The sequence below is a fragment of the Thermobia domestica genome, chromosome 1 (genome assembly GCF_964235325.1).
Source record: "Thermobia domestica chromosome 1, izTheDome1.hap1.1, whole genome shotgun sequence".
Lineage (NCBI taxonomy): Eukaryota > Metazoa > Arthropoda > Insecta > Zygentoma > Lepismatidae > Thermobia > Thermobia domestica.
Window position 1 is genome coordinate 389,729,215 of NC_137454.1, and position 27,429 is coordinate 389,756,643.

The window sequence follows — 27,429 nt, forward strand, 5'->3', positions numbered from 1 at the left end:
ATATAGAAGCTCCTTTATATTATTTAACTTAATGATCTCGTAATGCAGTGGTTTCCAACCTTTTTCTGAGTGACGACACACTTCAGTGAATGCTACGACATCGCAAAGCACTTAGTTGATTTTTTTTATTATTACTACTAATAATATAAATTATAGTAGTACAGTACTGGGCATTTGTTACTGCTGCTGGAGACGTTGACTGTACAGTATCTCAAGATTGATTTAACTAATTATTAAATTATTCCTGATTTTCAGTTTTAAAATTTGACGACGCACTGGTTGGGAACCACTGTTCTAATGTATGGCTTCAATGGTGCATGGGCTACTCCAAACTTGATGCAACTCAACAGTAGTAAACACTGAAACAACAATAGATGGAAACATCAGTCATAGTCTGGAGAGCCGGAAAAAAATCTACTGACAATTCTCGACTTATGTACACAAAGTAGATCCACAGCTCTTTGCTGAAGTCGAAATTTGTATTTTTACCTTAGCGTAAGGTTTGTCCCACAACAAATATGAAAACTTACGAAAGAATACTGTTTGATAATGCAATGCAGAAATTCAGTTACATAATATGCTTTATAAATGTTGTACAACACCTTATATTCTCATAGCAGCAATAATAAAAGAATAAAATTAAAAAGTAGGTTAACCAAGTTAAAAGAAAAAATGAATGAAAGAAATAAAATAGTAAAAGAAATTAACAAGCACAATACAGCTCTAATTGCTGTTGATCTATCTTGCACAATGCTGTGTCGTTCTTCCCGCTTCTCAGAAGCCCCACTCACGGATCTAGAACCCAGGTTTAAAATGTAACTTCGGAACCCTCAACTCATGCAAATTTTTATTCATTTCACCTCACATATACTGTCATCGGCTGGGGCATTATCATGACGTATAAGCAGAGTCTGTGTGAGTACGTTATCTCTGCGGTTTCCACGGATGAGATTCAAACGTGAATAAAGGGTCCATTGTAACATAAAATGAAAAAAAAAAAAAAAAAAAATGAAACGAAAATCACTTCTTTAAGTCCATTGTACCAAATAAAATGAATGTTCCAAAAATTGGTTTATAATAAAGACCACTATAAACTAAGAGCATGTAGGGTATATTAACTTATATTCACATTGGTATACGTTTGTCACTGAGCAGTTGCCGAAATTTACAGTGGGAATTCCCATCTTCCTCAACAATATTGGCAATTATCAAATGACAGACATATACGAAGGTTAGTCCAAGTTAATGTTTGTAAACATGCGTTGTATTAGTTTCTCAAGTTAACAGTAAAGAAACGTCAATATTGTACAGACTTTTTATATATAAAAATATATTGTTCAAAAATATTGAGATTTCTTCTTTTGTTTGTACCCAGGTCGTAATCTTGGAATCCTTTCTGATCATAAAGGATTTGTTCAAGGAGTTTCATGGGATCCACAAAATCAATATATAGCAACATTAAGCAGCGACAGGTAAGGAATCGATTACTTTTATTACAAATTCTTTGCTATTAAATGAATTAACGACTGTATTAAAATGAAGCAAGAAAGTAGTCAAATGATCATAACTCTATTTATAGCAGTGCTAACAGAATAATTTGTAGATTAATGCAGCATCGGTAAACCTGTATCCCATGTATTCATTCATTCGTTACCTTTTAGTTTCCTTTTTCGTCATTGGTAATAATTGGCACATGCTAGTAGAGATTTGGATTTTAATTAAGAAACAAAATCTCACCAAAATAAATCACTTTTAATAAATAATAGTGTTACAGTTTCGGCAATGTATCATTGTTTTCATCAGGTATCTGGGACATTCCATGTCAAATTAACGTCATCAGACTTGACATCTCAGATTTTTGCAAAAATTGGTGCACACTTTTATTACAGTGGAAGATGAAAAAATCCCAAATATTACCCCTCTCCTTCTGAAAGTGTCCCGATACAGGGTGTTCAAAAATTTCAAGATTGCCCTATATTGAAGAAATCTGTACAATAATAATAACACTTTAAAAATTTAAACTAAAATTTGAATTTTGAATTTCGCGCAGAAATGTCCCTCTGAATTTGTTCAAAATTGTCCAGATTGTAGTTCATATGTGTACTAAAATACCTCAAAGTTGCATTTTGGACCTCAATAGGATCCGATTCAAAATTCAACATAAATCAAACATTGCAAGATATTGACCATGTGAATATCTGGGTTGCCTGTAGCTATTTACCTGCAACATCAAACGAATTTATATTCAACTTCGTATGTTTCATGATATATTTATTTGAATTTACACAATTATCCACCTTTCGAGTTATTTAGAGAAGTATTACGTTTCCGAACATTACTCAATAGTGGTCATTATTCTTGTTAGTCAGTATAGATGTTTCTAAATTTATATTGGCTACATTGATATATGTTATTTTTATTCCGTTGTTTCAGGATTGTTACAGACATGTGGAAGTGCATCATTGAAATAGGAAAAAAAAAAAAAAATATTGACTAATTGTTTGTGCTGAAAGTGTGTGAAGGAAACATATCCCTCCCTTTCATATTAAGTTTGTAACAGCAATCCCGAAACAACGGAATAAAAATAATATGTATCAATGTAGCCAATATAAATTCAGAAACATCCATATAATACCTCTTTGAATAACTCGAAATGTGGATAATTGTGTAAATTCAAATGAATACATCATAAAACAAATGAAGTTGAATATAAATTCGTTTGATACTGCAGGTAAATAGCTAGAGGCAACCCAGATATTTACATGGTCAATATCTTGCAATGTTTGGTTTATGTTGAATTTTGAATCCGATCCCATTGAGTGCCCAAAATGCAACTCTGTGGTGTTTTAGTACACATATGAAACTACAATCTGGACAATCTGAACAATTTTCAGAGGGATATTTCTGTGCGAAATTCAAAATTCACTTTCAGGAGGAGAGGGATTTTTTTTCTTTTGATCTCCCACTGTAATAAAGCTGTGCACCAATTTTTACAAAAATCAGATCGTCGGATCAGATTTTGTCATTTTATTGGTTGATTTTACATGGAATGTCCCATCTTGAATTAAGAAATAAAATCTGACCAAAATAAATCTCCTTTAATAAATAATAGTGTTAAAGTTTCGGTAATGTATCATTGTTTTCATCAGATATCATGAATTAAGAAATAAAATCTGACCAAAATAAATCAGTTTCAGTAAATAATAGTGTTACAGTTTTGGCAGTGTATCACTGCCTTAATCATAATGTGTTTGATAAAGGCAGTGATAGATTGTCGAAACTGTAACACTATTATTTATTAAAAGTGATTTATTTTGTTCTGATTTTATTTCGGTAATACCTGTATTCTTAGAAATACTTTGTAGTGTTATAAACTGAAAAATTTAACAATCTAGAATAGAACTTGTCTTTGCTATTGCTTATAGTTTATTATAAACAACAGTTAAAAGCATCTATTGGTATTTCTACTATTGACCCAGAAACGTACTATTCTAAGCATTGTTCAAAACGTTTTACACCTTATTTTGAAATAGGGTGCTTATATTCGAGTAAATACGATAATTTCTATGAATTTACGACTTTAAAAAAATGTTGACGGTTTGCTACAAATAATTTAAATTGTTTTGTTTTCTTATTTTTAGGACTTGCAGAATTTTCAACCTTCACACAAGGCGTGTGGTGAGTAGGATCTATAAATCGTGGCTTCCAGTCCCTGGAGAGAATGAAACTCCTGAAGAAAAAGTGGTTCGTTTATATCATGACGATACATTGAAGTCTTTCTTTCGTCGTCTTACTTTTACTCCGGACGGCGAGCTTTTGATAACTCCAGCAGGACTCATTGAATTAGAAGGCGAAGATAATAAACATATTAACACTACATATATCTATTCCAGGCATTTACTAAATAGGTAAATTATGGATTTTCATGACAGTATCGTAAGTTTTTGGTCCTCATGTGTAATAATTGTGTAAAGTCTTTTTTGGTCATGTACGTAACATATTAGCTTACATTGTAGGCTGAGAATTAGTACAGGTCTGTTGACATACGTACACCTATATTCATCCGTCCGTAAATGTATTTTGTCCCAGAAACTGCCGCCATCTGTGTGGCAAGAAGATTATATTCCCGTAATAAGTAGGCATTTTGCCTGGCGATGGCTTTTATTTATTTTATATATTGAAGGGGGAGGGGGGGGGATTCCAGGCAGTTGACTTATTTTTTCCTTTAAGAAAATTCTGTAGTGACAGTAAGCTAAAGGTGCGAGATCTGGTGGGTATGTTCGTTAAGATAGAATATCCTATTCAAGTCCAGTCTGTTTCTCTCTGCTCTGCAAGGAGGTAAGTGGTCTAACGTTCATATTGCCCGATTGGTAAATTCTGAGAGAATACTGATTGGTGCCTTCAATTTATTCAGCTGGGTTCAGTACAAGTCGGAATTCAGTATTTTGATGAGATAGCAGGGCTCATAGCGAGTCACATTTTTTAACTAAAAGTTACGTTTTTTCAAGTTTGTCACTAAAAGTTATTTTTTTGGGAGGTAAAATGACTTTTTCATGTCATTTATGTTTTGCATTGGCAGTTTTCTAAGAAAAATATAAAAATAAATGGAAAAAGGCAGAAACTTGTTAGTCATTACTCTTCTGAAAGGTTCAGTACTTGCTGCCACATGTGAAACAGTCAGCTTTATTCTCACTTCAGCTTTTATTCTTTGTAAAGCATCGTGGATGGTTGGTGGATGCTTTATCTCTCAAGGTGGGGTTGAGAACCCTTCTGTGTCTATTCTTCTATCATAATAGTCTTTTAGTTTCCTCTCGTAATAGTTAACGCTCCGCTCAACGTTGTATGTGTGTGTTTGTGTGTGGTTCATCATGTTCGTCTTGTGTTATGTTTCTTGTATGTTCTTCTTAAGAGTAGGTGATGAATTTGAATATTTCATGGTTTTGAGAACTCTGAATGCGAAGTTAAATATAATGTCTGGGATGAAGAAATTCGGAAATAGGCCAGAACTGGTTCCACTTACTCAGAAGCTTCTTACATCTGCTAAGTCTGCTTACCGTAACTACAAAGAATACTTAGAAAACCTAAGAAAGGAGAAGAAGTAAAGAAGAAAAGATGAAACAAAACAACAAACGAAGAGAGAGGTGATGGAGAAATTGACAAAGGAAAAAAGGGGCATGGTGAGATTTTGGTCACTTTTTCGTGTGCTTTTGGTCACTTTTCAACTATTTACAAGAGACCAGACCACTATGAGCCCTGAGATAGCAAAATCTCGTATTATACTTGTAGAATTATCCGATCTTTATAGTTTCCGTAGACAGTATTCCCTTTGTGCAATGCAAAGTGGTTTTTGAATTGGTTAATGTTTGCTCTTTTCGCTGTTTGCAGGGCCGTTTTCGCAACGTGTGGTACATGATCCATTTCTTGCCAACTAGGTTTTGTGCAATCCCAAACGCCTTAGGTTCGCTCAAGAAATGAGCCGTTGACATTTCGTTTGAGCAAAACAGATGACAAAGACGTTTTGCGCTGTGAGTTCAGGTTTCATGCTTCCATTACAACGTGGATCGTTTTCAAGCCACAATACAACATGTCTAAATCAACGGCATTTCTTACAACTCAGTATTACTGACCAGGATATTAGTGCGGTTTTTGACGGAGGGCGCTGCTATTGTGTTTACATCAGTTGTAGGTAAGCGCGGTGGGAGAGGGGAGCGGACAGTATCACTGCAGTGTATCCAACGGTTTTTAAAAGTTGCACTTTATATGTTATACTTAGCCTAATCTGTTTGTGCTTAATAAAGAACGTCGTAAGTTATATAGTTGTTATTGAATGCAGGAATGGTTCACCATTCTCGCAGTAATGCAGATGTATTGTGTGTAATGATATATACATGAAAATTAGCAGTTTAAGAACAACCTAGCTCAATTGACAATTCAGTGAGTTTCTGCCGTGTATTAAGCAGACTGTATAAAAAATGGGATTATGTTTTATTTGATTTCATTATAAAACAGGAGCAACCTGTAAAACGCAGGAATGACAATGTCAATGACAAGAAGATTAATGTAGGGTTGATAGCTTAGAGACTTGCGCAATGCCTTTTAACTGTAAGTTTAAATCAAGTTAAGTTAAGGCTTACGATGCTTATGTTTGTCTTAAGTGTATGCTTATTGGTTGACAAATAAATTATTTTCTCGAGTTTTGGCAAGAGAAGAATTCCGATATGTTTCCACTCGAGAACTGTGAAAGTCCTCTCCGTTTGTCGATTGGCTAGCGCATTTGCCTTTGCTGTAGTTGGTTCTGGGTTTCATTACCAGTCAGAGCCCAAAAATTAAGTTTACAATCCTTCACTTTCACTATGATCGAAATCCAGCCCTTCGGTAAATTTGTAATAGAAGTATTGATAAAACATCAGTGTATGGATAGTGTAAGCGTAAGTATCACTGTTTCAGCACATAATAAAGTCACAACTTTTATTTATGAGGACAGAAATTCCCCAGACAGAAAATACAGGTGGTTTACAGGCGCCTGTGAAACATGCATAAACAGGCATATTTTTACAGGCGCCTGTACATGCGCCTGAAAATGGAACACTTTTAAACGCATGAGACAGGTATCGATTTTTTTCACGATCATTGCATGTTCATTTCATGTAAACAGGTAGTTTTCATGTTAATAGGGTTGCAACCTTGCAACGTGAAAAATGCATGTAAACAACAAGTAGAGAGTGGAAAGACATGTATGTAACCGGCATATTCCATGTAGTTGGCATATACGTTACCTCATGAGGATCTGACGACATCTGCTTTTCATTTGATAAGAATGTAATTCACATATTAAATACATGTGAAATACAGGTGTTAACGAATTAGTGGGCGTGTTAGCGGAGTATACATGTAAAGGACCTTGCATATGTGCATGACAAACTGGAGACTTGGTGCCTGAATATTACATGTTTCCTACACCTGTAACATTAATGATTGACTCCAATCAACCTTATTCATGGCATGCACCAGTTTAACCCATTTACTGGCAATCATGATCATTGCATTTTCCGTTTATCTGCATATTTCATGTACATTGCATATAGGTGGGTTCACACTTCGCATGTACACGGAGATAATACAGGCAATGTATTCAGTTTTAATCCCATGCATTATACATGTGTTAGCGAATGTCGAACTAGAGACATGTGCCTGAATATTGCATGTCTTCTATGCCTATAACGTGAATGTTTAGCTCCAACACCTTGTTCACCACACGTATCTGTTTAATCCATTTATTGGCAATCGTGATTATTGCATGTTCCCGTTCACCTGTACATTGCCTGTACACTGCACGTAGGGGGTTACACACTTCGCATGTACACGAAAATGATAAATGTAAAATAACATATTCTACATCATGCGTTTTCAATTACATACGCCAATACATGGTATTTACATGTAATGCGAATGTCACACATGTATACTACATGTGTTGATAAACAGGCACCTTCCTTGTACTTTTCATTCTTACTGTATTGCGAATGTTATCAACAATCCATTCAAGTTATTTTACATGCACATATTCCCTCCATTTATTTGCATGTGAGTGACTACGTGTACATTGCATGTTTTTATTTTAATGTACAGGCACTGTACAATGCGTGTTTCCGTGCAAAATTTCCAACAGAAGTTTAATACTTTTTCGACATGCATATCACCTGAAGACAATGTGCCTGTAATATTTTCTTCACATGTGTTTTCGCATAAACAGGCGCCTGTATAATACCTGCCAAAATCTGACAGGCTTTTACAGGCAGTTCCATGTACAAAACTGCATGTTTCCTCAAAAATTTTCATAATAGTCCCCTTGAGCTTCCTCTGAATTTCTCTCAAATTCTAGCTCAGGTGACAAAGAATTAATTCTACTAACTGCTTTCATACACAATATAATTTTGAAACTTGTGAACCTAAAGTTATCTTTGTGTCTGTAGTACATAATCATTTGTCGATTGACTTCAGAAGACTGTGTTTAGACCGTAAGCACAAATTGCCTATAGATCAAACATATAAGATGTACGATCTTGTTTAATAAAATTCGGCCCTCCCCATCCTTTATCTGAAAAGCCCTGTATTGTTATGAAATTCAAAGATAAAGGCAATCGTCTTTAACCAATATTTTTATTTCAAGTCTAAGTAAGTATTAAAATGTGCCACGTATAGTTGTGAGAGGTTGAGTGGCTTTTTTGTTAATACCAGGGTGGAAAAAAATCATGATTTTTTTAATAAAAATCATTTTTGTTGATTTTTTTGATCTAAATCGATTTTTTTGATTTAAATCAAATCTTTCTCCTCGTATAATACAAGTCGCGAACTGGAGAAAAAACATTAGGAATTAACATTAAATGACAATTATGCCATTTAAGTGAAAGTATTTTGGTTTAATTTCGAATTAATCCTCAATCGTTAAGCTATTTCAATCCGAAACAATATTTCTTAAGCATTAAGGAAAAAACGTACAGCAACGTTTATCAACATGACACTTTTCTTTTCACGAAAGTTCCTGATATTTTGCAGGAGTATATTTAAAAAAAAAAAATCGAAACTAGCCAGCGGCACGAAATACATGTAAAGTACATAAATTTCGCTCAAAATTAACTAATTAACTCTATGGCCTATGGAACCCGGAGGTTCAATGCCACGTTCACGGAAACTCTCCACTGACTTCTATCCTTAGCCAACTGGATCCAGTTTCTATTTTGTATTCCTATTTCTGCGAGGTTCATCTTAATATTGCCATCCCATCTGCGCCTAGATCTTTCTAATGGTTGTTTACCGATTGGTCTTCCAGTTAAAAATTTGAAAATGTTCCTAATTTCTTCCATCCTGGCTACATGACCTGCCCACCTGAGTCTCCTAGACTTGATGACCCTAGCAATGTTTGGTAAACCGTATAAATTATGTAGTTCCTCGTTATAAGTTTCCCCCATTCCCGCTCCTCTTTGGTCTGAATATTCGTCTCAGGATCTTGTTCTCAAATACTTTCAGTCTACGTTCTTTCCTCATAGTAAGCGACCATGTTTCGCAACCATATAGAAGCAGAGTGTCTACCAGTCAGGGAAAGTCAGGGAATTTCATTGTGTCAGGGAAAAATCTTTCCCAGGCTGTGACGGGTGAAGGGATGCCACTAAAATAGTCATAAATTACAGGTAAATGAATTGGTTCGTTTGTACGTTTGTAGAATATTATATAAGCGTATAAACCAGCGTTTCCCAACCGGTGTGCCGCGGCACACTGGTGTGCCGCGAGGAATCGAAACAAAGTTATTAATTTTATAGCAATCAAATTGCAAAACGTAGGAAAAATGTATATTTGTATTTCACATTACTATGAACCTCGACTATGAATCTACAATTTTAAGTTTCATACCGCGTTACTGTTCTGTACATTTCTAATGTTGAAAAAAGTATTTGTTATCATTGTTATGATCATTATTACTTCTTTATTGTTGCAGACTATTTCATAACATGAAAATTTAAATTATCATTCAATCCTTTCGAAAAATTATCTACATTTGTGTTTTAAAAGTAAAAGAGATTTGTTTGTTCGTTCGTTATTTAGTGATCTTACTTCTTAGTGAGAGGTTGGATACAGTTTTTAAAGAGAAAGCTTATTTTTAAAAACCTGAGTCCAATATTTCATTGCAATTGTTTTCTATTTTTAAATTAGAATGAAAAATAAACATAATGATTTACCACGGGGAAAATCCAGTGATAGAGCTTTCTTCCCTGCAGTGGCGAAGGGTGATAGTTTCAAGAGGGTAGGCCCAATGTTAATAATAATGATAATAATAATACCTGCATAACATATATCATCTTTCATATTAATTCGAAATGTCAGTTTTTCTCCTCATTAATATGTCTATTATTTTCTTCTTGAAAGCTGTATCCTTGGCTAATATCCTTCGGAGTTCATTATTGTTGCGATTGAAGCTAACGCACTAAGTCTGTCGTTACTCATTATATTTCTCCGGAATGTTTTAATTTTCTTCAGGGCACCCATGCGCTTATCTCACATGGTGTTGTAGTAACTGCAATACTTCAGCACACGTGTAACAAGCTAAGATATTCTAGGTATACTTCTTTGAAGCCGTTTGATGAGATGTATTGAAGTAAATTAATAGTTCTAAGATACTGATTTTGGTAGTAAAAGATGATTGCCAGTTTACTCCGCAGTTGATTACCGTCGAAAGTGGGATACAATTTAAAAATATTGTCTAGTTTTTTTCTTTTCTAAGAAAATCACTATTGTAATCCTGAAACTGTTCACAGTTAAGTAGTTCTACAGATTCCAAAAAGGATAATCAAGGAAATTCACGTATGTGAGTTATAGTTGATCTTAATTCGCCGTAATGCAATTTAATTGTTTCAATTGGGCTTGATTGGGTTGGGAAGATGGACTATCACATTATCTGCGCTTCACAAGAAATATATGCTATTTCGTCTACTTGTGCTGAAACAAACTTCGAACATGTAAAATTTCGTCTTTAAGCATTCAAACAAGTTATTTTGTATGTCACTTGAATCTCCTTATAAACAGAATCAGATTTAAATATTTTTTCATACGCTGCTCTTTATATGTCAGCAGCTTCCAAATAGTTTTTTGTACCAATGCATGCAGAACTCTCTTCCCCTCTGTTTGTACTATTTTCAACACAGGCGTTGGTCTTCGTTCCTTAATAACACATTGATTTTCAAAAGACCACTGACACAGATAATTCTTTAATAGGAATTATATTATGTACTGGCATTTTGTCATTCACTTTTGGGAAAAAAAAAAAAAAAAAAAAAAAACTCGCCTCAATTCTAAAGAACACAACGAGTCTGATTTCATATGGATTTGGTAAAAGGGGAATTAATTTGCAATAATGAGCTTGCTCCAACACCAACACCAGTAACACCTTTGCTTGCTCCAGCATTTGCGTTGCGTTAAAGTCCACAAAAGTTGGTGGACTACAAACAAAGTTGGTAGGGAATGGGGTCCACGTTCTCTTGCTCTTTATTTGTTTGACATATCGAATCGAAATCGAAGGTCTCGAGAGAAACGCTTTATATAGAAGCGAAAGTCGATAAGCGCTGAGGCCGGTCTCATTCGCAGGTTATTAACAACAAGTTCTCTCGCGGGGTTTTCTGAGTAGCTTGGCGGTACTCTACTGCTGCTTGAGACACTGCTCGATGAGCCTCCCAGCAGTGGTGCCAACCACGATTTCTTTATCGAACAATAAAATATTTTTTCAACTTAGAAAATTATCATACATTCTGTGCAAGAAAAGTGGATTAATTATAAATTATAATTTCTGAAAGTAAGTGGGTAGGCCGGGCCTCAGGGCCTCTTATCACCCTTCGCCACTGCTTCTCTGTGAGAAGGAGATCAATAATCACAGAAAAATACCACTGCGTTTTATATTTACAAATAATATCTATAAGTGTGCCGCGATAATCCAAGTAACACCGGCAGTGTGCCGCAAGTTGAAAAAGGTTGGGAAACGCTGGTATAAACAATGGTGAAAACTTACAGTTCACTTTATATATAAGTTGGGGGCGCTGTGACTCACTGGTACAGCGTTCACCTCCGGGGCTTGGGTTCCGTGGTTCGATCTCAGCTCGCGCCGTGTGACTTTGTGGTGGACAAACACCGTGGTCGGGGTTTTTTCGGGGTTCTCCCGTTTCCTCCTACTTTCTTCATTTCATTCATCACTCATCATCACCGTCTCGTTTAGCCTAACCGGCATAACTGTGAGACGTAAAACTGAAAGATTTCATGTTCATGATTTAAATATAAGTTACTTTTAATGAGTTACTAAGAAGAAAAGAATGACAGAATTAGGGAAAATTATAATTTTGTTAGGGAAAGTCAGGGAATTTGATTATGCTTGCTTGCTAGACACCCTGAGAACAACAGGCATATATATTTGTCACCGTCGCATTTACGCTAGAGCAAATGTGAGGGTGCATATTCCTTAGTTGCGCAGATGGCGCGTGGAGTGGTGAGGTGGTATGCAATATTATTTTTAAATAAGAATCGAGGTTTAAAGATTTCCTATATATTTTATAAAAATACTTATGAGTATCGGATACAGACTGTGCAGGTATACTAAGGCAGATAGGATACTTATCATGACATCCAGCTGTCCATTGCACTTCACAAAAAAAAATAACTGAGTCTATAATTCTCGTCGCACTTGGTTTCACTCCATGCACTTGATATTCCCAGATCCTGGTCTCCGGTGCCCCCTTGTACTGGTTCCGATCCTTCCGCTGCTACCACTGTTGATGTTCTCTGCTCGGGTCCCACGTGAAGAAGAAGGGCTCTTCTCACTCTGATGTATACAGCTTCCTTGGCCGGATCCTGCGCTGCCACCTGGCGAGAAATCTGGGAACCATCCAGAGACGTTTCAGAAGCCTGGGACGATGTGGTGGCGCTGACTACCACATGTGGTGCTCCGGTGAGACTTTTGGTGACGAACTCACGAAGGCAGGGAATTCCAGCTGAAATGCGCATGAAAGTAAACAAGGATTAGAAATCTGATGCCTAATGGTGCTGTAACACATAGCGAGATCATGTTATGCTCTTGATTAATTTTGATGCGTGCATTTATTTTTATTTTATTTATTTATTTATTTATTATTTTTTTTTTTTTTTTTTTTTTTACTCAAGGTCTGAGAAGCACTTGCACATTCACAATAAGTCCAGTTCATCAGCAACTGAAGAACAATGAAATACAGAACCACACAATATATACACTTGATGGTAATTTCAGTTCGATGCTAATTTTAGTTTGAAGAGGCAGTCCAATGAAGCATGTTGGAACTGGTTAATAAACAGCATTTCTATTCACATAATATATACACTTAATAATAATTCCAGTTCAAAATAATAGTGAAGGCTTCAAAACTTATTAATATACAGTACTTTCATCCACCCACAGTATACACTGTAAAAAATAATTCCAGTTCAACTAGGCAATTCAGGGAAGCGTTCCTGAACTGGTTATTACACAGTACTTCTATTTACACAGAATATGCACTTAGGAAGGGCACTTTTTAGTTCAAAGAGGCACTTGTGTGTTTTAACAAAAACAACTACGTTCTTTTTTTTTAAATCACATCTCTGCTCGGGAAGCTGGATGTTTGGGGAAATCTAGGGTATAGGAGAACAGGAAGGCGCGTCTGTTCCGGTGTCATTCTGTATCGTAAATTTCTCTTTTAATTTACAGGCATCATCGTCGTTGAGATGACGGAGAGCAATTTTGTACCAAGTTTCCTTTGTTTGCGGAGTTGGCAGCCACAATTTTAAATTTTCAATGGAATGAACCCCAATCGATTTACCGGATAGAGGATCCCGAAGTTCAAATACCTTCTGCCCTACCGGTCTAGTGCAAATGTATGGTCCCCGGTACAAATCAACAAACTTTGAGATCCGTTTATCAACCGAGCTACTAATGGGGTGTTGTTTCAAGAACACTAAATCATGAGTCTGTATCGAACGTCTTTTGCTTTCGCCTTGGTTGATTTTATCATTTCTGCGTTTCAATAAGTTCTTTCTACGCAGGTCTGCCATTACAAGTTTCTTCTTCCAATCCTGCAACTCGTCTTCCCCTGTTTTCTCGGTCAAATGTACAGCAAATTGCTTTTCTATGCTACTGGCGGGATCAATGTTAAGATGTAGTTCAATCGGTGAAAGACCTAATGAAGCAGAAATAGAGTGATTGAGTAATCTAACAATTTGAGACACGAACAACGGCCAGTCTGCGTGCTTTTCTGAACAAAAAAGACGGAACAATCGCGAAATGTTGGAATGCTCACGTTCAACGAGGCTAGATTTCGGATGGAAGGGGGTGCAGTGCTTTATTTTAACGCCATACTTGGCCATAGCTTCCTTGAATCGTTTAGATGTAAATTGTGCACCATTGTCGGTGACTACTGAAGAAGGCACTCCTAAATGATCGAAATAATTTTCAAGACATTTAATAATTGAAGCGCTCGTGGCGACCGTGAGGCAGTATGCTTGAAGATACCGTGTGTAAACATCGAGAACAGTTAATATAAACTTTTCTCTCTTAGGTCCCCTAGGGAGAGGTCCATATAAATCACATAATAGTTCACCTTTCCGTGTCGCAGTGACAGATTGCATAGGTGAATAAATAGGTGTTTTATGTGATTTGGTCCTCATGCAGACTTGGCAGTCCCTTATATGGTTGCGTATATCTTTATTCATGTAAGGCCAGTGAAACGCTCTAGAAATTAACGACAGACACTTGTCCCTACCAAAGTGACCCATTTCGTTGTGATACTTGTCAAGTATCTTCGGAATGTACTTCGAGGGCACACATATACGCCAACGATTCGGGAAATGAAAATCACGAATCTGCAATATTCCGTTCTCTACACGATATAAATCTTTCCACTTTCTACTACTAGGAGGATAACTAACGTCAGCATTGTTACTTTGACTATCATCATTACGGTCCTTTTCTAGATAAGAAAGAACTAAAGAAAATTCTTCATCTAACCGTTGTTGTTCCACCAAATCCTCTACTGAAATATCTTTCACGTCGGTTCGCAAAGTCTGCAATGCATGAGTACGTACAATTTTGTGCTCAGGCGTCGTTAAAACACGAGTTAATGCATCAGGGTTCTTATTCTCGGGCCCAGGTATATATTCAATCTTGTAATCAAAGCGCTGTAGTTGCAGAGACCAACGTAGCAATCTATTATTCCAATGACGTATCTTTTGCAGATAGACGAGACTCTTATGATCACACCTAATAACAAATGGCTGACCCTCGAGATAAGATTCCCATTTCTTCACAGCGTATACTATACTAAGGCATTCGAGTTCCGTTATAGTGTAACGAGTTTCACAATCAGACAGAGTACGGCTCAAATATTCAATCACGCGCTTTTCTTCCCCCTCATATTGGTAAAGTACGGCTCCAATTGCCCGTGGATTTGCATCACTCTGCAAATAGAAGACTTTCGAAAAGTCAGGGAAAGACAGCATCACGTCTTTGATGACTTCTTTCTTTAGAGTCGAAAGCGCACTATCGTGCTCCTGTGTCCACTGCCACTTACGTCCGGCTTTCAATAAATCGAATAGCGGTGCGGCAATAGTGGAAAAGTTGTTAATAAACTTCCGATGCCATGAAAAGATACCTAAAATATGTCTGAGATCCTTTATGCTTACGGGAGAGGGCAAATTGACAATGGCCTGCACACTCTCGGGATCTTTACGGAAACCCTTTGTTGAAATTATAAATCCTAAAAATTTTGTTTCTGTCACAAAAAAGCTACATTTTGACAAGTTAAGTGTCATGCCTGACAACTTTATTCTTTCTAGCAACACGTCCAATTTACGTAAATGCTCTTCCGCGTCTTTGCTCACAAGGCATAAATCGTCGATGTATCTCACTATATGGGGCAGTAGATCAGATTTTAATACTTTTTGCAAGCAACTGTTGAGGGCACTGGACCCGTTACGCTGACCGAAAGGTAAAGATGTATATTGGAGTAGTTCCCCCTCGAACAAAAATGCGGTGAATGGGCGTGAAGATTCTACTAAGGGAATTTGTAGATACGAATTCGAAAAATCGACGGAACTAAAGCAATCGTTACCATGGAAACGCGCTAGTAATTCTTCGGTCTTCTCAGAACGCACATGTTGTAGTGGTGTAAGAGCATTAATAGATCTAAGATCAACTACGATTCTCAGAAACTTCATTTGATTCTTTATTGACTTTCTTAGGGACTACATGAAGCGGATTAAGGTGGCAAGAAGTACTTGACTCGACAATACCCAAAGACTTAAGTTTACTTATTTCCTTTCTCACGGCTTCTCGGTATTTGATAGCAATGGGATACGGTGACCTAACAACAGGGGAATTTGCATTCACTTGCAAATCATACTCAAAATCTCTGCATGAACCAGGAAAGTTAGCAAATACTTGACGATGTGACATCAAAATTGACAAAAGATGCTTTCTTTGTTCGTCACTGAGAGCTGTAGCTTTCGCGGCAGCGTTAAAAATTTCTTCATCTGTCGCGAAGTACTGAGGAAACTTGCTAAAATCGATTCCCCTACCATTATAAACATGTTCGTTACTAGTACTAAAAGTCATGCCATAATTGTTTCCGTTATCTATATTTATGTCCCTACACATGAGTTCATTCTCATCATTCAAGACTTCCTCGAAACATTCAAAATCGTCAATAATTGTTTCTCTAGGCTCGAAGGAACTATTTTCGTCAAGAGATGATGCAGCATCACCATTGCTGAGTGAAGCGGGAGGGATACTCTTATCTTTTCTCGTGTCGATCACCGGTAAGAAACGACAGATTTCCTTGAAGTCATCTACAGAAAATTGCACTGTTTCATCCGCAAAATTAAGAACAGACTTTAACTGCGTCATAATATCCAAACCCATAATTACTTTCTCAGACAAGTTAGCTACGACTAGAAAATACGCGTACAATTCAACTTGGCCTAATTTTAGTGGCAACAAAGCTTTCCCTTTTACTAATGTTCGTCGCCTACCGGTAAAATCTATCAAAGTGACGTTATTAGTAGGTTCTAAATGTGGTGACGACACTAATCTACTTACTTTTTTCCACACTGTTTCATCAATAATGCTTACATCAGAACCACTATCTAATAGAGCCACGTATTCATTGTCAAGCAACTGAATTCTAATGCGTGCCGAACAGTTACGTTTCATAAATTCTAGAACGTGCCCGTCACTGTCACTGATAATTGAATCATGAGCACTGTCTAGCCCTACGGAATCATTAGCTAATGAACAATTGTTAGATGGCAGATGGACAGATCTAACTTGATATGCTGTGTCTTGTACAGAGAAAGATTCAGTTTCTGAGGGATTGACACTATTATTGCAAGCTTCAACTCTAGTACCCCTCTTACTAGAGTGTGAAATCAGTTTAAAGAATCGTTAGATTCGTTAGAGTCAGCTTCGATTCGATTCACTTGTGTAGTTTGCGCATTCGAAGAACTATAACCAGACCTATCGTCCCGACGTATATTAAATTGCCGTGAACCACGAGGCCTTCCTCGAGCATTACCTGAACGGTTGTAGTCATGATCACGGGAATGACTGTTACGATCGAACCGGTTCCTGGAACGGTCGTACAAGCTCTCAGACTCTGGGTACCTAACATTGTCGCGTGGTTGGGCACGGTCAGAATACCTAATATTAGCGGATCTACGTTCCTGGGGGCCAGGCCTGTATGACTGATTGATGTTTCCACGTGAATAATTGTTCCTTTGATTTGCCTGATTCCCGTCACTAAACAAATTCGGAATCGATTCCAGTCGCTGAACACAAGCAAGAAAGTCAGAGAATTTTGAGTGGTGGGTGGCCGCAAGGTAATTCTGGAAACGCGAAGGTAACAGTGGAATTAAAGACGTGATTATTTCGACTTCAGATATATTAGGTGAAAGGGCCTTCATTTGCTGGAAACGATTAACAATGAATGACTCCACTGAACCGTGCTTAGATGGTGAGAATTTCTCCGTGCGTAACATCGTAAGTTTATTAGCTACTACATACGAGTTCTGATAGTGATTAACGAGTGTGTCACTAAAGTCACAAAAATCACGGAACTTGTTCCTATTAAGAGTGAACCATTTTAAGGCGTCTTCTTCGAGTACAAATTCTACAACATCAAGATAATCCGAGTGATGAACACCTAACAATTTCATTTCCCGCTCAAAACGCTGTAAAAACAAGGAAGGAAGCACGTCTGAAGGTGATCCGTTAAATTTAGACAACAACTTAATATCAGCTAATTTCAAACGTGGTGTGCGTGCCGGCCTATTGTTATCACCTTCATTGTCTGATGAATTATTATAAACTTCATGAGCGCGTTCCCTAACTTCACAACTCGGCGCATTTCCAAAATTTACTGTACAATGAGATTGTGGTTGTGAAGCGGTGTTCGAACTTAACGTAACAACAGCATCACCAATCGAAGAATGTAAAGTACGTTCAAATACTCGGTCCTGTGGTAACTGTTGGCGCGAAAGAACATGCGGGTAATCATTGTGAGCGGCTGCGTTCTCTCTAGCAACTTGATCTGTTTTAGCTAATAATTGTGAAAGTTGGTTCTCTAAAGCTGAAACGCGTTCGCTTGTTCTAGATTCAATCTCTACCACGGATTCATCAACTTTAGTCATAAAATCTCTTCGTACGTCTCTAACCTCTAACAAAAGGCTATCCAGCTGAGACTCAACGTCCTGAACGCTAGCACTAACGTATTGTATAACTTCACTTTTCTGACTCTCTAGTTTCTTGGAGACTTCAGCTACTTCCTTTCTCATCACGGTACGATGTTGGTCATGCTCAGTACAAAGGTTATCTATCCTACTAACTACGTCTATCATTTCACTGCTAGAATGTTTGCTTAAATCTTCTATCTTACTTTGCAGTTCTGCATTAACACGCGCCTGTTTGCTTCCCGTAACTTTAATACTAGATACTTCACGAGTAATTCGTTCCTGTTCTGAACTTAAATCTACTACCTTAGTACTTAATTGTGCTACCTCTTGCTTTAATTCGCCTTGCACTTTCGACACGGATTCATTGATTTCACCCACACGCTCAGATAATTCCGTTCTGATGTTACTTAATTCTTTACTAAGAGTGTCCTTGAAATCTTTACGACAACTATTAATTTCTTCCCTAATACTCCTTAAAATAGCTTCAATGTCTACCGGTTCCATTTTGCCTTTTATATGTCCACTGCGCAAGTACATGAAATTAAACACCCAATGACACTAGTGATAAGACAATGCAGCCACATCTAAACATTGCATGCATGAGACTTAACTATAACATACGTACCAAATAACACAAAGAGAGAATATTTGAAATTACAAGACATACCTGTACAGTACTGATTTACAATAAAATAAATCTATCACTTGGGCACGGAAATGATCAGTCTTCCCAACAGCTATGCTTTTTTTTTTTTTTAACAAAGTGGGACAGAGCCTATGTAAACTACGGATCTCAAACCACGTGGACCATACATGTACCACTAGGAAATTGATGTGGGCTTACAGGTATTAAAATGAACAATTTATCTTTCACCATAACAAAAAATAAAGAACGTGGCCCGCAAACAAGGTACTGCAAACTCCGCGCGAAACCAGGCGTAAGTATACACTTGTCTAAAAAAAATAACCACCATTCCTAATGAAACTGGAAACACTCCATGAGTCTCATAATCTGTATGTCACCGTCGCATTTACGCTAGAGCAAATGTGAGGGTGCATATTCCTTAGTTGCGCAGATGGCGCGTGGAGTGGTGAGGTGGTATGCAATATTATTTTTAAATAAGAATCGAGGTTTAAAGATTTCCTATATATTTTATAAAAATACTTATGAGTATCGGATACAGACTGTGCAGGTATACTAAGGCAGATAGGATACTTATCATGACATCCAGCTGTCCATTGCACTTCACAAAAAAAATAACTGAGTCTATAATTCTCGTCGCACTTGGTTTCACTCCATGCACTTGATATTCCCAGATCCTGGTCTCCGGTGCCCCCTTGTACTGGTTCCGATCCTTCCGCTGCTACCACTGTTGATGTTCTCTGCTCGGGTCCCACGTGAAGAAGAAGGGCTCTTCTCACTCTGATGTATACAGCTTTCTTGGCCGGATCCTGCGCTGCCACCTGGCGAGAAATCTGGGAACCATCCAGAGACGTTTCAGAAGCCTGGGACGATGTGGTGGCGCTGACTACCACATATTTTAATCTTCAAATTCCTGGACAGAATTCGTGACGACAAGAGATTTTGAACTGAATAATAACACGAATTCCCTGCTTTTAGTCGACATTTAATTTCTTCGTAAATATCGTTTTCGTCTGTTAATATTGATCCTAGATATTTGAAAGAATCCACTTTATCAAAAGTATTATTCGATATTTTAACGCATCCAAAATTTGCCCTATTACGATCCCGAGGAACTTCTATGCTATGTATTTAGTACATAAATTTCGCCTAGTTTTATTTTTATTTTATTTATTTATTTATTTATTTATTTATTTTTGTTTCGGAAAGGGGATCGGGCCCCTCTAAATACGCACCTATTATCTGGAAACAAACAAATAGACGTGGACATAAAAGAATTTTCGTCTTAAATGTCGATGGTGATTTCTCCGTTGGAATAGTTAACAATTTAAAAACCCTATGTTACGAAGAGAAGAAAGCAGGATTCTCCCGTTACCCGTTCAAAACGGGATTTTCCGTAATCATCTTCTGCATGATACTCGTTTTCATACTGGGGGGCGCGGTGGCTCAGTGGTAGAGCGTTCACCTCTGGTGCTTGGGGTCCCGGGTTCGAACCCAGCCCCCGCCAAGTGAACTTTGTGGTGGACAAACACCGTGCTCGTGGGTTTTCTCGGGGTTCTCCCGTTTCCTCCCACTTTCTTCATTCCACCATTTCACTCATCTCTCATAATCACCGTCTCCTTTAGCCTAACCGGCATAAGCGTGGGACGTAAAACTCAAAGATTTCATTTCGTTTTCATACTGTGCTTCCATAATCGAAATAACAGAACAGAAACGGGATTTTATTTACTTTCACTTTAAATTAATTTATTTCGGAATTTGATTTAAATCTTGATTAAAATCGTGATTTAAATCAGACTGATTTAAATCAATCCACCCTGGTTAATACTGTACTTAGCTACCTAATATTGACACTCACTTCATGAATTGATGTAAGAAGCGGCCGCGTGATTTCCGGCCAATTATTTTGTCACCGGTATCTTTGAGCAATGAGATAGCAGTTGGAAGAAACTTCGTTCTTCTCAAACTTAATACTTTGAAAAACTTATGCAAGTCGTTTTGTTATTCAAATACATATTCACTCTAATCAGTTTTAGAAGTAGCATTAATCTTATAATAACGTAATGGCTGTAAGAGTTACCCTGAAAATATATTTTGTATGTTTTTTTTTTAATGCGTAATTTAGTTTGTTTGTTTTCTTTTTTTTTTCTTCGTGAATTTCACTGATTATAAAAAACCTGCAATTGTCATGTACCTCACTTTAAACTTTAATCGCTTCCCCTCCGTCCCCAATGCAACACTGGGTATACTTCTTTTAAATAAAATTTTCAAAATGTGGCAGAAATACTGGAATTTCTTTATTATCAAACCATGCTAAATAATGACAGGTTAGACATCAGAGAAATTGATCTGTATGTACAATCTCAGTCAGGGGTGGACCCAGGACTCCTGGGGAGCCGGGGAGTGTGGCGGTGAAAGATTATCGGTTCTCTCTCTCACCAGACTTTTGAAGCACATCTAAATATGATCTCAGTGCAGAATAATTTTGTCACTCAAGACTGCTTAGACAATCGATCGGAGTTCACATGGCCTGACTTGGTCGCAATTTCGAAGACATCATCTCAGAATTACACAGTAGAACTTGCTTTAAACAATAAAAGCACCGTTACCAAGTGCATAACTTTGATACACAGAGATGAATTTCAAGGTTAATAGGAGTAGAAATTTCTTACACTCGAACGCTACGAAGCTCTTAGTGTTTCTTTGTACAGTCCGCAGCATAAAACCTGCAACATGAGCATGTAAGTTTATAGTGAAACTACTCCTAACAGCCCTGGGAATCAACATAATGTCTAAGTGGCACGAATCACGCCAGAAGAAACATCGGCGTCCTCCCCTGCACACTTATTTTGGAGCAAAAGACTTCGTCGTTTTTTCAAGTTATTGCCCTCGTTTTTATTCGCAAGTTATTGCAGAAAAAAGGTTTTTTTTTTTTTTTTTTTTTTTTTTTTTTTTTTTTTTGTCACTTAAAATGTTCTGGAAATAACTTCCATAACTTTCTGAGACTGTATTTGTCGTAACTTGAACATATGCGTGAAGTGGCCTATTGGGAACAGGACAAAATAGCTGTGATAGATTAATTACAAGTGATCCGGTTAGAAACACTGATGCTTGCATTTTAGTTACAAAACCGGCTTCCCACACTCGTTCGCTGGTCAGGTAATAACTTGCAAATTGTTTGATCTGTAGAAAGTTTATCGTGTTTACGTAAATGCACTTTGAATCGAAAAGGAAGTTTTGCATTATCGAAAGGCAGGAATACCCCACTTTGTGGGGTGTCACAACTCAAGGTGCAACAATGAAACTTCAGAGATGATTGTGGTTGTAGCATTTAAATCAGTAATCAGCTTGAAACAAAAATGCATAGAAACTGCAAAATGCTGTGCGGGACCACTAGGTCAATAGATAAGTCAGTAAGTTTCGAGTTCATTTCTCATGTGGTTAAAATGCATATGAGAAACTACTAGTTGGGAAGCTTAAGTGATTAGGTAGATTGGGAATTAGGATTAGGGGAAGAATTACCATTGAAAAACTGAGTGAACTAATAATAATAGAATATAATAAAATTGCAATTATATGGACGCATGAGAGTTTGATTCAAATTAGGAAAGAAATGGCTAGTTACCAATGAATCCTCCCTTGAGAAGGCTAAATAATCTCCATACTATTGTGTACCACAATGTGTAATCAAACAAAATATTTAATTGAATTTTAAAATGTGTATAAAACAGGCAATGTGTGAAGTGGAGGCAGTTTGAATATTCTTTAGGATTCATAATCCAATGGAAAATTTAGAGTGCCTTGACTTCTACAATGCAAATGACCGGCTATGACTTCTAGAACTAGGAAGACTCAGAAAGAATGTGCAAGAATGTTGACATGACGGAGAAATCATATAAATATTACCGGATTCTCTTCCGGGTATGGGAAGTTCTATTTTGACGTCGAAACTCTGCAAGTCAGATGATTCATAATTAGCTTTGTTACTCCGTCATTCTGTCCATCAGAGGTTCTGTTCGTCGTCGTTACCAAAAGTAAGTGATTATGCATTGTCTTCTCTAGTCTTTAAGTCATACCAGTCCATACCATGCTCTGTGATTATTCAATTATTCAACATCAGATCATTAAATTCTTATTCTAAATTATTTCTGTGTTATCGAATTTTATCTTTGAATTTCCACTCCCATGTTTCTAATTCTGAGCTACGCTATCTACGTCCCCAAGACTTGCATTAATTTAAATTACTTCTTGGAGGAACTGGGTGGATGTTAAGACCATTCAGTAGTTTTCATGTATGAGAATTGTTTGGGGTTCGCAACCCAGACAAGAGGTCTCCCTTCGACATGCCTCCGGAAGGTTCTAACTGCCTTTTACGTCACAAAACCGGTCACGTTTAAGGTAGATTGCGAACCTATTTTTAAGGTTTTAGCAATACGTTTCGAAACAACAAGCTAGTTCCGTCTTAAGTGGCGAGGTAACAGAGATTAAAAAAAAAAAAAAACGGATAGGAGATAAAAGGTGTAAAACACGGGATACGTACCTGCTTCATACCATACTATCTGCTTCTAGTATCGCCCCGAAAAGTGTAGAAAAACAACCAAATTTGAAAGTTATTTTGTTGATGATTAATAATAATAATAATAATAATAATAAAATCGCGTTCAACGTCAGTCCTCATCTATAGGCCAAACGAAGCGCAATATTAACTCCCGAATTAAAGAACATGTTAGACAATTAAAAAAGTCATAAGGAGAGAGCATGTCGGGATTGGCGCCTTTGTTTGAAACAACATACATAATATAAAACAGGTTAATGTAATAGGTTCAGCAGAAACAAAGAAACAAAGGGAGATTAAACAATCATTCTTTATTGATAAATATAAACCGCCTTTAAATCTAGATATTGGCAATATTGATAGAATCTGGTTACGTACCTTTGATGCATATTTTGAGTCTGACAAAAGTGACGTAACATAGACATCGCGCTTCTTTCGCTTCAGATCACTTTTCGGCGCTGTGCTCTCCTCGTGACATTTCAGAATCCATTCTTTACGTTGCATTTATTTAGTGGTAGGTATCCCTATGGAAGTAGCTTGTTCCGAAACGTATGGAGAATATTTAGGCTTCCCAAGGGAGGATTCATTGGTATGTAGCCTTTTTTTTTGTTTGTTTGTTTGTTTGTTTGTTTTTGTTTGTTAAAATGCGTTTGACCAATTCCATTTCAAATTGTCCAGGCAAACCACAATTGGTCCCCATCATAGTCTCAGATTTCATTTACTTTTTTTTTTTTTTTTTTTTTTTTATATGGGACCTACATGCAATATTATTAGACCCATATTTTTTCTTTTTGCTGAAAAAAAATTTTCCTTCGATATACAGCCTTCCAAAATGGCTGCCCTCCTCTCGGATTGCTCGAAAAACTGAAAAACATGTCAAATTAAAAGTTTTGTTGTAGAGAAACGAATGTACTTACTAACGTAATCGCAATAGCAGGAAAAGTATAAAGTTGTATGTTTCGTTGGAGGGCCAAAATTCGTTTATTGGTCCAATACGAATCGCGCAATGTTGCCAACTTTGATGAAATTTTTGCTAACTTCAAACATTTATTTCCGTCCTCAGGAGCAATATCAACCATCTGCTTCTAGCATCGAAATCTACTCCATAAGGTCTCTTGAAAATGTAAAGTACTTACGTTTCTGATTATTACATCCCACGTTATAGCATGATGAAAAGCTGAAAATTTCATTAAGACGCCATGTTTGGACGCCATTTTCTCAAAAACCCCACCTTTTAAAAATCTGAATTTTTTACATGTATTGAAGAAGTACCTAAGTATTTAATATCCGTTAACCGTTCACGCGACTGCAGCCCCTAACATTCGCAATTAATTATTGAAATTTCGATTTTTGTACTTGCAATGTAAATATTTCCTATGAGGTCCTATACACAAGGCGATTTGAAAGGGAGTATGAAAATTTTGAGAGATGAATCCTGACATCAAATGCAGTAGAAAAGTTCCTATAAACATGAGTCGAATTCCGCTTCGTTTTCGAGTTACAGGGTTTCCAACTCGGGACATAAAATCGGCTCGCGACAATGGAAAATAAAATATAAATTTCGTGTTAAATCAGAAACTATGTGCTAAAGTTATGGTAAAGTTCAGAAAGTTGATTTGTATCAATATGATGATTTTTACGTGTGTTAGAATTCGGTTGACAGTGTTGCCAACTTGCTAGAATTTTTGTTTCCAAATGACACTACGTAGATTTTATTTGATATTTGGTATTCATTAATGATTGCAAACTTCACATGAAGCAATTTTCCCCACATCACCACAGTTTTCGAAAACTTACATGTATTTCATTAAAAGGTTTATCTCATGCGTTATTGATAGTTTGCAACATTACAACAAAAGGTTTGTAGATAACGTAGTTTTACAAGTGTTTTGCAGAACGAGGAACATAATTTTCAAATGAATTACAGTAATAGTTTCTGTCTACATCGCGTATGCATTGGATTATGGTAACAGAGATGACTGACTAGCGTACGCGCCTTTGGCGTCGGAGACCCGGGTTTGATCCCCAGCGGGAGTTCATGTGGTTCGGATCGCACTTTAAAACTGTAGGTGCAGGTCTCACATAGCCTCGCTGCTGAACGGGACGCTAAACTCAAAATCACCTCAGAGATAACTGACATACTGTATGAAAATGGAATCCTGAATAGTGACAACGTTCGTGGTGCAAGATAAGATTTTGTTTTCGAAAAATTCACAGGAACATATGTTAGTAATTATACTATCTTTGCATCATTTGTTGACTTTTAAAATTGATTTATATAGAAAGCTATATAATTTATATTATGTTCCAGACCTGTGGTGTTTCTTCCAACTGGAGATAAATATACGATAGCTGTGCGTTGCTGCCCTGTCCTGTTCGAGCTTCGTCCAGTTCAGAATGGACAAGATAGCAGCAGTCAGAAGGAGGAAACTGAAGATCTCAAGCCATGGGAAAAGCACTCCTCGTTATTTGCATTGCCCTACAGAATAGTGTTCGCAGTGGCTACACAAAATTCCGTCTTGTTATATGACACTCAACAACCATTTCCTTTTGCAAGAATTTCAAAGATACACTATACGAGACTAAGTGATCTTTCGTGGTAAGTTCCTCAGAAATGTTTTTGCTGTTTTTTGGGGTGCGGTATAGGAAAATTTGCTAAATAGGTAATATATTTATTTGTATGAACAAGAACTTCAAGGTAAGTCTGAGACATCATTTTATATGGAGTAAATAATCATGGATATTAGTAACAATTTGAAGGGAAATGGGAGAAGTTGATCAAGGCATGTGATTGAAGCAACCATCCCAGTGTTCGGCTCGACTAGTGAAACGGAAGTAAAATCTGTCATGATGGGTAATCACTTGATTCGAACCCGGGACCTATCGAAGATCGCAAACCACTAGCCTATACTCACGTCGTATTTTATTATTGTTGTAGTGGAAATAAATTTATGAATGGTGATTTAGATCATTTTAATGTGCTTTTCTTAAGAGCCTGCCTTACTAAAAATAATACAAAATTTACCATTTTCCCTTTGCTTGTTTATTCATCAGTGAAAGAAGATAATGAAATGCAACTTGCCAAAATCATAGGTAATGTTATTCTACAACAGAAAATATAAACCTGAAGGATTTTCAATGTTGCCATCCGTAAAAATTACAGTGTTGCCAGAAAAAACAACGCTCCTAAAATCTAAGTTAAGACAGCGACTAGAGAAACGATCTCAACTGTATTTGGTTACGTATCATTTTCTTGTGAATTATTTAGTTTTAATAATTGTATGTTAAAACTATTTTGTTTATTACAAACTAAATACAACTATAATTTAAAAAGTCACTGAAGATCATTCCCAACACAGTCAACAGTCAGTTTGTAGAAGAGACAGACTCCATCAAAAGTCAAAGGTCATTTCTGTATTTAACAGAACTTCAGTTCTAGAAGAGATCCCTTGTGGCTGTGTGGTTAGCATACGCCTTTTCAGCGCGGAAGACCTCCAGGGTTCGATTCCCTGAGGGATCTCATATGGTTCGGATTCCACGTTAAGCTGGTAAGTGCACGTCTTATATACTCGCTGTCGAAAGAAACGCTAAATTCTAATCCATCCATTCAATTCCACAAATGATAGAGTCGAACAAATCTTCAGTGAAATTGAAGTTAATAGCTTTCCTAAACCAACCTATTGTATCGCTTCTTACCATTATAGACCAGCGGCCAAAAATCATACTTTAGTTTTACAGTTATTACCACATTGACTACCGAAGATTTGTACAAGTATTTGCTTTAATACCGATATAACAAATAATATTTTCAACATGTCGGGTTCGTTTTTTATATAACGTCTCTCCTTACATTTACCTCAATTCATTCATGTTATTCTACCTTTTATTCCTAATGAAACTTCAGTTCTTAATTCTTTTGTTAAATGTGTTTATAAGATACTCTTGCATATATTTGGAGCTA

General features: G+C 36.9%; 1 protein-coding gene across 1 annotated transcript in view; it reads left to right on the forward strand.

The window, feature by feature from the left end:
- The window catches only part of Caf1-105 (chromatin assembly factor 1, p105 subunit), a 57,237-nt gene that overhangs the window by 14,541 nt on the left and 15,267 nt on the right, over positions 1-27,429 (forward strand). Inside the window, exons 5-7 of the mRNA XM_081732426.1 lie at positions 1,376-1,472; positions 3,642-3,908; positions 25,780-26,067. Of these exons, the coding sequence (XP_081588552.1) occupies positions 1,376-1,472; positions 3,642-3,908; positions 25,780-26,067 (652 nt within the window). The remainder of the gene's footprint in view (positions 1-1,375; positions 1,473-3,641; positions 3,909-25,779; positions 26,068-27,429) is intronic.